The sequence below is a fragment of the Chelonoidis abingdonii genome, chromosome 1 (genome assembly GCF_003597395.2).
Source record: "Chelonoidis abingdonii isolate Lonesome George chromosome 1, CheloAbing_2.0, whole genome shotgun sequence".
Classification (NCBI taxonomy): Eukaryota; Metazoa; Chordata; order Testudines; family Testudinidae; genus Chelonoidis; species Chelonoidis abingdonii.
The window spans coordinates 129,637,899-129,650,173 of NC_133769.1; the positions used below are offsets into that span (position 1 = coordinate 129,637,899).

Below are 12,275 nucleotides of genomic sequence, written 5' to 3' on the forward strand. Positions count from 1 at the left end.
TTTTGATTATTTAAAATAAGGCCATTTTTTTAACCAAGAAGAAAAAAATTGAGAAGCTCTTCTTTTTTTGTGTGCTGTGACAGGTGAGCTTCCTATTTAAGTAGCATGACCTGGAATAAAGTTTTCTGCTTAAATGGTGTGGCATGAAGTTTGCCAGTTAACTGGCATGGATTGAAATTTGTCATTTTATTAGCATGAAGTTTAAGATGCGCCTCTGGAGTGGCATAAATTTAGTCCCCGAATCAAGTTACCTATTCTTTTGACTAAGCATCTCTCCTGAATCCAAAACTTGCTTCAATTTACCCATCTTTGAACACATGTAAGAATGTAAAGTGCCCTTTGCCTTCAAGGACAGCTGCTGTTTTAAAAGTAAATTTGTTTGAAAAGTGACATTGTTCTGTAAGTTTTTTGCTGCATTAATAGTGTTGTTTAATTATTTCCTAGGTGACAGTTGCCAGTTGGATTTTGATGCAATGTGTGAAAATGATACTGCCATGGCTTCTTTCATGAATTACTTGGAAGCTGAAGGAGGCCTTGGAGATCCAACAGAGCTCAGTGATATACCATGGACTCCCTAGTGGTTCTTTTTTATACAAATGAGAAGAATGTAAAATTCTGTAATGCACAACAACCGCACATCCTCAAGTACTGTATTGGTCATTTTTAAGGTTTTATTTTAATTCATATTTGCTATCTGGGTATTTGCTAAGATTTTTATGCCTTGTTCACAAAGAAATGGCTTGTTCTGCGCACATAGAAAAAATGTGATACTTTTTCATGACAGAGAATCTCAAAATTGTATTGATCCGTATCTAACTAGAGTGCTTACAACACATGGTTATATTTTTGCTAAAAAGCTTTAACCCAAAGATACGTACAATGTGTAGGAATAGCTGTGTTCATCTGAATGTTTTAATACTTAAAGAAAAAAGCTTTTATTTGTAATTTTCTTTTAAGAATTGGATGAAAAAGTATTTATCCATGTCACTTCTGTAGGACTTTCTCTACTTGCTGTGGCAAATTGCCGGTATTGTTCTCTGGGTCTCGCGCTTTCTCTTCTCTGGGGTAGGTTCAGGGCGATATTGCTTGCCTCTGAACCAGCTCTTAATCACTCCCCTAGTGTCCTTGGAGGAGGGGAGTGGAGGGGGAGGGACCTGGGCCCACCCTCTACTCCAGGTCCCAACCCAGGGGCCCTGGGGTTGTGGTGAACCACTTGACTAGCGGTTTCTTCCCCTGGGTTACTTCCCTCTCATACCCGTCAGCTTGTGAAGGGCTTCTCGCCTCTCTTCTATACAAGCCTGGTGCCCCTTACCTAGGGTTTCTGTTGGGCTTCCCAATCCACCGCAGCACTCCTCCAAACCTTCTATTTCTCTCTGGACAAACTCTTCTCTTCTGCAATCTGCACTCTGCTCCAATCCAACCTTTCTCCTTCAACTACCACCCCCTGTCTGACTGAAGCAGGGGTTTATATCCCATGACTGGAGTCAGGTGCTCTAAGTGGAGTCAGGTGCTCTAACTGAAGTCAGGTGCTCTAATTGGCCACAGCTGTTCTAGTTAATCTAAAGCAAACCTTCCTCTCTTGGCAGGGAATAAGGCCCCCTGCTAACACTCGTATGCTGCCCTCTGGCCATGCTGTATCACATTGCGCAGTTTGAGATATGTTTGTTGTGTACCTCTAAGCTTTCTTTGAAAATTTGGTTTCCACACTGCAAAATTGTAAGATAAAGTCCTATAGTACAAAAGGGGACCCTGCGGTTTACAATTCTTTGCCCTTTTTAGAAGTATTGTGTACAATTTTTGTAGTCAAGTAAAAACAAAAGAAAAAACACTGATCTGGGAGCAAGAAACCAAGTTATAGGATTTGTATTAAATTATCCAGTATGCTGACCAGGAAAAGAATTTGGGAGTTCTGGACAAACAATGTTAAAACGTTGTCCCACAGCACAAATGTGACTGGTGGGGAAGGAGAGAGACAAAATAGTTCAATACAAAGTATTATTATTTAAATATATTAGTAGAGGGATGGAACACAAACCCAATGTAGCAATACTGTAACTGTAATAAAGCAATTTGGTCACTATAGTTCGAGGGATATTATTGCCTTGGAAATATGTGTTAAAGCAGTGACTTTCAACCTCTTTTCATTTGCAGTTCCCTAAAAAATTTTGAATGGAGGGATGGATCCCTTTGAAATCTTAGACATAGTCTACGGACCTCCAGGGGTCCATGGACCACAGGCTGAAAACCACTGTTATAGAGCATAGCTATTTAAAGAGAGCAGATGTAAGATTATATTGACTAATTTTATGTTTGGAGAAAAGTGGGAATTGAGGAGCTGGAGACGTTAAAAAGTAATAAAGTGGGATTGAGACTAGTCAGAAGTGGTAAAGTATGTTGGACTTAAATGGCCTTTTCCTGCTTAATGTCTTATGTAAATACAGTTTTGCAAGCTTTGCCCAACAATATTAGGTGTCTCAGGTTGGGGACCTAAACATTGAGGCATCCAAAATCACTAGCCACTTTTGAAAGAATCCTGGCCTTTATCTCTATCTATTAATTGAGAGTGCTGGAACTACAGTTGAGTTATGTAACTGCACAAAGTAGTGGGAGAAACGTGTGTGTATGTATTGGCTATAGGTGGTTTGCAAGTGGCAATATAGGGGTGTATTAAATTTTGTGAAAAGGGCACTTAATTATATAATACCTTTTACAGTACTTGTATTTTGGAGAAATTGAGAGAGTTTTGTATTACTTAATACTAGCTGCAAATACTTTTTTGTGCTGCTACGATCCTTTAATATATAATTGCTATATTTTGCATTCTTATTTCTAATTTTATAATCTTCTTGCAAAACATGTGGTCCAGTTATGACAGCTCACTCTTGAGTGCAGCCCCGTTAATGTTGCATTAAAACAATATGGTGTTAGTATCCAGATATGGATGTCTTACCTCGTACATTGTGTGTGCAGATAAATGAGTGAGTCAGTCAAAGGATTATGCCATATATGCTTCCCCTCCAAATTTGTGAAATGAAAGAGAAGCGCTGAAAATGTTTGAGATGTGTAGGTCTTTTGTTTTAGAATATTTTTTTACAATTTGAAAACAGAGGTTCAGTTTGTAAGTAGTGTGTCTTCTAAATGTACAATTATGAATACCATTAGTTTAATGGAAGAGATTGCAACTGATGTAGACGTGTGCCTAACATTAAAGGTGATAGCTGATACTCAGCAGAAGTCAAATGCATCTAGATAAGAGTGCAGAATGGTGTATAGAAAATTTCCTAGGATATTTCAATAAAAAGAAATAAATTACCCTAAATAGCCACTAGATGTCAAACTTCCTCTATTTCACAATTTGTCTCTGAAAGGTGGGATACTATAATCGTTTGCGATGTATTAACTCCTATACTTAACTGGAACAGCTGTATACTGTATAGACATTAGAGAAAATTACTGAGATGTCTGAAATGTATATATTTCTAACCCTGGGGTCAATAATATCTGATATAATTTTACTGCTAGAGCTGAATTTGGCCCTTGATATGGAGCAACACAGAAAATCAGGACTCTCAGAATTGTGATCGGATTCTGTTTTTATAATTGTTTCTGAAAGATGGATTCTAATTATTACTTTAATTGTAGGGAAAGCTATGAAACACAATGGCTGTTTTCCTTATTCTGTATTTGCTAATTGAACATTTAAAGTAAAAATAAATTCTAATTAAAACAAGTTCTGTAGGTAACTCAGAGAAATACACAGTTTAAAACCAGATTGTTCAAAGAAGAGTCCAGATACTTCCATGAAGAATGAGAGTATTGATTCTTACAAGAGACAATATTACCATGCATAATCAAACCACTGTTTTGAGATTCCTCCCAGATTACCCCTGAAAAATCTTTTTTTACCTTACAGGCAAATCTATTTTAGAACTAGTTTTGTTCCGCTAGTTTGCTGAGCCCGTTGTAATCAGCAACCTGTATAGTACATGTGTCTGTTAGCTGCTTGCTTAACCCCTTTCTATTTGCAAAACCATTTGTCAAACCTGCGGATTTCACACCGTTCTACATTGTACAATGTCTTTTGTAAATATTTATGATAAACCGTGAGGAGAAATTAAAATATTTTATACAAATTTGATGTAATTGTGTGTTTGTTTAAAGCCCAGTGTTTTTATTGTGGATGTGGTAGAACTATAACAGTTAAGATTGTGCCAGGATTTCTGTTTTAACAGGGATGAAAAGAGGGTCTCTAAAAGTCTGTGTCTGGAGTTTGAGGATCAATTTAATGAGCTGCTTGAACGTTCCATGGCAGTTTTTGGTGAGGAAAAATATTAGTTCTGATGGTTTGAAAAAGTACCACTCACCCAAATCAGTACCACTCGCCCAAATCTTTGCTTATGCCTGGCATTTTCTTTGAATCCCCTTTTTAAAACATACTAGAGCAATGTGATGTATGAAATTAAGTGAGGGGGTGGGTGTTCAATTTATTTGTAATAATGTTTCTTAAAAGTGGTAATGTTTGTATAAATAGCAACTGAAGGTTTAAAAAAGTGTTTGAATGCTGAAAATGATACAATGTTACTGTCAAGGTAACCATTGTTCCTGATGACTTAAATCCTATGCTCCTTTTGTTGGCACAGTATTGCTGAGGACACACACTATCCACAGAGGGTTTAGAATGACACAAAGCGTCAGATGTCTAGCTTACTGCCACACTACAGAGCTTCACAAGATGTCACTGTCGCTTTTGCTAATATAATTTGGCCCTCCATCGTCATGTAACTGTAGGCCATGGATAGTGGTTTGAGACTCTACTCATACCTGTGACCTGTTTCTGGAGCTCAAGCACTAGATACATGTAGGTCCAATCCCTGCAAATATGTATGGGGATTTGAACACGTGTGGATTTCTGCAATTGTGGAGAGTCTTCCCCAGATAGGGTGTGTAACCCAAATTAACTGTGGGATTTGGGGGGGGGTGGGTAGTGGCTGCCTAGTGGCTAGATGTTTAATGATGGTCCCCAATCAGGTCATCTGTGGGAGAATGAACCCACCACTTCTAGGTTTAAAAGCCTGTGCGGTCAATGACTAGAGCTATTAGGTTAACAGCAGAAGCAGACTCAAACTTCCAGGTGGTCAGCTGCTTTAATGAGACAAAGTGCTACATTATAAATATGGGTTTACTCAACTGTTTCAGTATAGGACTGAAGACATTTTGGAATAGAATCCTAGAAATGTAAGACTGTAAAAGACCTAGAGGTCATCAAATCCAGCCTTCTGTGATGAGATTGAATCAATTAAACCTAGACCATCCCTGATAAGGTGTTTGTCCAACCTGTTTTTAAAAACCTCCAGTGATGGTGATTCCATAACCCCCTTTGGAAGCCTATTCCAGAACTTTACTACCCTTATAGTTAGAAAGTTTTTCCTAATAGCTAACCTAAAATTCCCTTGCTGCAGATTAAGCCCATTACTTCTTGTTCTACTTGCAGCAGACATGGAGAACAATTGATCACAGTCCTCTTTATAATAGCCCTTAACACATTTGAAGACTGTTAGGCCCTCCCCCATCTTCTTTTCTCAAGACTAAACATGTCCAGTTATTTAACCTTCCCTCCTAATTCAGGTTTTCTAAACATTTTGTCATTTGTGTTGCTCTCCATTGGACTCTCTCCCTCTTTCCTTAAGCACCCACACTTGGACGCAGCTGAAGCCTTACCTGTGCCAAGCAGAATGAGATAACTACCTCCCATGTCTTCTATACAAAACTCCTGTTAATATACCCTAGACTATTAACAGTGTGATATAGCTGTGAAAAAAAGCTAACTAATATTGAGTCTGTGATCCCCTATAACCCTCAAATCTTTTTCAGGAGTATTACCAGCTAGCCAGTTATTTTCCATTTTGTAGTTTTGCATTTGATTTTTCCTTCCTCAGTGAAAGACCTTGCACTTGTGAAGTCAACATGATGAAATTCAATAAAGACACCAATTCTCTAATTTGTCAAGATCATTTTAAATTTTAATTCTGTCTGCCAAAGTGGTTGCAACCCCTCCCAGCTTGGTGTCATCCAGAGATTTTATAAGCATACACTCTACTCCATTATATAGTACTATTCAGTATTTTCATTAAGCAAATATTGTCATTCATTGCTGGCCCCAGGAGGACCAGGGTGGCGGGAGGGTTTAGTTTCTCTCATGGGAGACCTGAACCTTCCCCCAAAACTGGTCCCTTTCAGCTAGACCACTGCTTCATCTTGCAGAATGACAAACCTCATTTAAGCTCATAAGATGTGCTTGCTATAATGGGAAATGACAGCAGCTGGAATGTTTGCAAATTTGGACCTAACAAGGATAAATGTTTTGTTTAATCCACACACAAAATGTGGTGGCTGATTTTCTGATAACATTTTGGCCATCTTTCATGCATTGCAAGTGCTGGTCGGTTTGAAGGTGAAGAGATGTGCCTCACATGGGCAGAAAAGAAGGACCCTGAGAGAGGGGAGAGTGCAGGCTCGTATGCTGCTGTTGCAGCATCTCCTGACTGTATCCATTTTCCAGGAAATGCTTCGGCATGCTTTGGGAAGGGAAGGAGTTCTGCATATCTCCTTTCATGGAGGTCACATCCTGCAGACAGGTTGTCATCACTATTAAAATATGGTACGTTGCTCTTGTCTTAATTCGTTTCAGTAACTTTCTAATACGTCATCGTTGTTGAGAGGCATGTTGCATTTCATGCCCTTTAGAAGAATTGAGACAGCTCGGAGTGGCTTCAATGGTGCAGCTTTTTTGCAGTTCTCCTCCTCCTCCTCCCAGATCTTGAGGTGCTCCAATTCTGTATATAAAAAGACAAACTTGGAAATCAGCACAAACAAAAACATACAGTTAAGGTTTCATCAGGAAACAGCCACCAACACCAAACCTTGGAAAACACAGAAATAAGTCCTTCTGCCTTCTTCATCACCTTCACAATGCCTACAACGCTGTGGTAACCTACTGAAAAGAAATATCTTCCCAACTTCAAACTTGCTGTGTCATATAAAACTTTAATGGTGACCTCAGCAAAGGTAAAACAGAATAACTTTTAATGGACTTTGGTGGGACAGACATTTCACAGTTCAGCTAATTCAGCTAATACGTGATTTGGCTGAAGGGTAAAGTCTGTCTTTTATATTGTATGCTCCTTGTGGCAGGAATCGCATCTGTGTACTGTAATGGAGCTTATTTAGACAAAATACATTAAAAGATAAGCCTGCATGACAAGGGTCACCCCTTTCTCTTAGTGACAATCTTTTATCAAAATGGGAAAATAAGTGAATCCATTCCTCAGTTCCCTCCCTTCCCTGTGAACATTTCTAGTCCATGGAGTCTTTCAGAATCCTGTCATCCTTCATTTCAGAGTCCAATGTAATTGCAATATCAGATGCTAAAAGTATCTCCCAAGAAATGGTTAGTCTCTAAAAAGCAGAGGTGTTTTGAAGATGCTAGTAAGTGTCATGTCCTTAAAGGTACAATCAGCTGATGAAAACTTGTTCTGATGATAAGTTTTGAAATAGTTTTTTTAGTGGCTGCCACTTGATTCTCTGTGGAAGCACCTACAATTTCATTTCTAATATTTGGTTAAGTTCTTGGTAAACTCAACTGAGTGTTTTCTAACTTGCCTTCAGGCAAGATAACAATACTTCTGTATTAGCAAAACTTTCTAGTATAGTAGTAAACATGTATATAAAGTTCATACTTGTATAGTGTCTGAGTCTTGAATATTTACCCTAGTTTGTTTCATTGCTAACGTTTTATTTTAAAGAGCTCTGCAAGGGCAAAGTCTCTTGTTGAAGATTTATTATATGAACAGTATAGAAAGCTATATTAAGATCCTTCATATTAGGAAACCGCCACTTGAATTGTCATAAACAGTTGTCATTGGTGATGTGTTGCTTTGTAATAAAAATAGTCAGGTTTTTATGCAGTTCTTGAGGCACATTGCATGAAAGGAACTTACAGTATAGTGCTAGGTTGTCATCTGAAAAGCAATTGTTTAGTTTTCTGTAGTATGTTCTAGCTATTGTGGTATTTTAGGTTCAATTTCTGCATGGAACATTCAAGTTGCCAAAACAAAAATGTGTACTGAATATCCCAGAAATGAGAGGTCGGTATTTCAGAGTTCTCAAGGGTGATCTGGAGGGAAACCGTCTAACTTTATGGGAGATTAGATATGAACAAAAGATCAAATGGAATGAAAAGTTAGATATAGCTACAGGAAAACATGAATTTTATACTATTAGACTACTTAGTTTGGACAAGTAGTTCAAATAAGTGATACAAAGCATAATCCTAGTGGCACACTGTGTGCAGAACATTTATAGGATTGGTCTCCTGGAGTTAATTTCATTCCAGTTAAAAAAAAATATTTTTTCAATTACATATTTGCCATGTTTACACTTCTGAATATTTACAGAGCGAGGTAGTTTTACACAAGGAATCTTTTTATAGTGCTTCAGCTTTTGATGTCATGCATACAGGAGAAACTCATTCAGGAAAAAGTGTTGAGGGCTGCTATTGGCAACATTCAGAGGTGGAAAATATTTTAAACATACTGGTCTGGATTCTTCTCCTACTTATGCTAGTTTCACACTTGTGTAATGCCACTGACTTCAGTGGAACTGCTCCTGATTTTAAGGACTACAAGTGACTAAGAAGTAAATCAATCCCACTGAGTCGAATTCAGTCCTCAGTTAAACATTTATAATATCAGAGGGGTAGCCATGTTAGTCTGTATCCAAAAAAACAATGAGTCCAGTGGCACCTTAAAGACTAACAGATGGTGTTAGTCTTTAAGGTGCCACTGAATGCCTCTTTTAGTTAAACATTTGTAATCTGTTTGTCTTTAGCTTTCCATAAGTGTACCTAAGGGCAGAATTTGATATTTGGTCTTAAAGAACTTAGAAAGGTGAGATGTATTGAGAGGTTGTGGAATTAAAACGTCACTTTCAATAAGACGACACAAGTCTGACTGCTTAGTATTAATAGAAAATTTACCATACCATTTATAACTCAATTTGTGCATCCTGCTGTTCCTGGTCTGCTTTGATACCTTATTCTAACCTTGATTAGCCAAACTCAGTTATATTAAGACAGAGCAACAGGAAAAGAGCTTTCCAAATTTAGCCTCTGAACCCTGTTGCAATCCTTGGGACTGTCCCACCCTAGCAAAATATAATGTTGAAGCTGTTCAAGTATTTCTGGAACAAGAAATTAGATGACTTGTTTCCCCTAAATGGCTTCTGTCCTAGAGAAAAGGTATGGGGAATAGGTTTTGTATTGAGATTCTTAAAAGATTTTCTGCAAAGCAACCCAGAACAAAGATGTCTAAAAGTTGTTAGCAATGTTATGTGTGTGCCAGAGTAACTCAGGTGCATGGTAATGGGAGTTATGTTTCTGAGCTTAGGAGAGAATAGATACCCCACCCCCAGTCACACTTGAATAGGTATTTTTCAAGGAATTAGTGTACAATTTCTATGTGAATTACCCAGGATAATCCTACATTATTGGATGGCTTTGGTAGAATTAGCCCTTAATTACTCTTCAATTTTTGTTTCTTCAGAGGCTGCCTGACAATCGTTGATCTTCATTGAGCAACAAGACCAGAGACTGTAGTACTTGTAATATGTGCTTGGTGGACCTAAACTTAGATTTTCATCGTAGCGGACAAAACTGTGGGGAGAACTATGATAAGCAAGCCAGACTTGAAGGAAGAGCCTTAAAAAGGGAGAAGCCCAGTTCAGAGAGCCAACCCTGGGAAACAGACAGAACTTGCATCCTCAGCTACCAGATAAGCCACTTCAGGTCTCTTGTGGTACGGAGTGAGAGCACAAATGGCAAAGGAGCCTTGTGGGTCAGAAGGGCTAGTGCCTGTATTTATTTCTGTTAGTTTCGTTTTCTTTCCTTTGTCACACTGGGAACTGGGACCAGGGGGCCTGGCCCAGGGTAGACCCCTGCCAACAATGCAAGCACCCGAGGAGAAAGAAGGCTGATATAAGAAGTAGTCCAGGGAAAAATCAAGATGTCCCTTGAGTGCAACCCAGGGCTGAGGGAAAGACTGGGTTCCCCTATAGCCTCACTGAGGGAAACTAGGTTCAGATCCCTGACACATGGAGTGGAAGGACTACCAGGCCTGGATCCAGGCTGATGACCTGACCTGATGTCATTGAAATATTGTTGAGCTGAACTCTGGTTTAATCCAAAATACAAAATGTGACCTGGATAAATCTCAGCCATAAAGTGCTATAGAAGTGAGTATTTTTATTCATGTTTTCTCCTTGAAGATGACATTTTCATGACTATTAAATTAAAATCAAACTAGAAAAGAGCAATTTTCTATGATTGTTCAGAAGGAATGTAATTAGAATTTAATTTAATTAATACTAGTTAGAGGGATTGTTTTTTCAAGTTAACCTGTTAAAATAATGGCATGTAACTGATTGTATGCTTATTTTTTCAGCTGAAAACCAAATAATGGTCCTGAATAAAATGTTCCAATAGTGGCTATGTTACGTAAGTTGTATTTATAATCATTGTTATGGATATGATTTGGTCACGGTAAAATTAGGCAAAAAAAAAAATCACAGAATGGGCAAGGTGAAAATGTACAAAATCAGGATATTGTCACAGCAACCAAAAACTCCACAGGGCATGGAGGAATTAACACTGACTGACCTACAGGCTGGTTGGCCCATTGAGCTGCCTCAGGGTGGAGGTAGTGTTCTCTTCCTGAGCCCCACTTCCCGGGGGCTGAAGCCGACGCCAGAGCCCCGCTCCCTGGGGCTAAAACCAAAAAACTCATAGACATTTGTTAAAGTCACGGAATGTGTGACCAAATCATATCCTTAATAATTGCATGTGTTTGTAGTTTTTCCTCCACGAGGATCCCATGTACTTTACATCTGTAACTACAAGCCTGATCGTTCCAGCACTTAAACACATCAGTAACTTTACTCACATGAGCAATTCTATCAGGAATTACTTGGGGGAAGGATATCTCAGTGGTTTGAGCGTTGGCCTGCTAAACCCAGGCTTGTGAGTTCAATTCTTGAGGGGACCACTTAGGGATCTGGGACAAAAATCAGTACTTGGTCCTGCTAGTGAAGGCTGGGGGCTGGACTCAATGACCTTTCAAGGTCCCTTCCAGTTCTAAGAGATTGGTATATCTCCAATTATTATTATTATTTTACATGCTTAATAAGTATGTGCAGGGCCAGGCCTATTATACAAAATCCTGCAGTTCAATCACTTCAGCCACCTTTGGAAAAAGGATAGTAGTTGTTTTAAACAGAGGAGTTTAGAACAGGAGATAAGAATTTCAGGGAGATTATGTCAAATGGAATTGCAGGCAGAATGTAATTACCAGAACTGAAATTTGACCAGATTACTCTATTCTTGCAAAAATGATCATGGGGTGATCAAAAGTGGCCCATATCTCAGTTTTCTCTCTCATCTGATCTAGTGCAGCCACTTTTGTTGAGCTGGTCTTTGAAAATATGTGATCATTATTTACAGAAAATCCGTGAATAGCTCTCTTACTTAAATTTTATTAAGAATAATAAAAACTTACCTCTTCAGTTCTCTGTGCCTTACAAACATCACTTAGCAGTCCAAGGGGGAGAGGGTGAAATTTCATAGCTACTGTAAAACTGTGTTGAAGGGCCCTACAAAAGCTATCCTTTGGCAATGACAAATTTGACTAAGATCAAAGCCAAGATAACACATGATTTCAATGCCAGAACTGAATTAAGCAAAACTGTGGAAAACTAGATGCAAACATCACCACAACAAATGTGACTTTCCTTATATAAAAGTTCAGTATACAATTCCCAGATATTTAATTGTGCCTCTCAGATTCTCAAACCTGTCTTCTCTCTGTTATTGTTTTAGATCCTTAGAGATTAGCTGCCAGGTAAATTTTTCAAAAAGAATCTGAGTAACTTAGTCACTCTTGAAAATGGGACATAGGAGCCTAAGGATCCTAAATCCCACTGACTTCAATTAGACTTAGACTACGACTACATCTACACTACCGCTGGGATCGACACTCTGAGATCGATCCACTGACAGTCGATTTAGTGGGTCTACTGAAGACCCACCAAATCAACAGCAGATCGCTCTCCAGTCAACACCTGTACTCTACCCCCGATGAGAAGAGTAAGGTAAGTCAATGGGAGAGTTTCTTCTGTCGACTCCCTGTGGTCGAAACCCCACCGTAACTCGACCTAAGCTACGTTGA

General features: G+C 38.7%; 1 protein-coding gene and 1 long non-coding RNA gene across 2 annotated transcripts in view; one reads left to right on the plus strand and one right to left on the minus strand.

Annotated features, from left to right (window-relative positions):
* The window catches only part of BMAL2 (basic helix-loop-helix ARNT like 2), a 57,099-nt gene extending 56,400 nt beyond the window's left edge, over window positions 1-699 (plus strand). The window contains exon 16 of the mRNA XM_032775921.2: window positions 445-699. Within this exon, the coding sequence (XP_032631812.1) occupies window positions 445-578 (134 nt within the window). The 3' untranslated portion in view covers window positions 579-699. The remainder of the gene's footprint in view (window positions 1-444) is intronic.
* A 72-nt stretch (window positions 700-771) lies between these two features.
* On the minus strand, window positions 772-1,758 carry LOC116822223 (uncharacterized). The gene is made up of 2 exons (XR_004373103.2): window positions 1,642-1,758; window positions 772-1,007 (listed from the first exon to the last, which is right to left on the minus strand). It is a non-coding gene; the product is annotated as an uncharacterized LOC116822223 (long non-coding RNA).
* Between the last annotated feature and the right edge of the window lie 10,517 nt (window positions 1,759-12,275).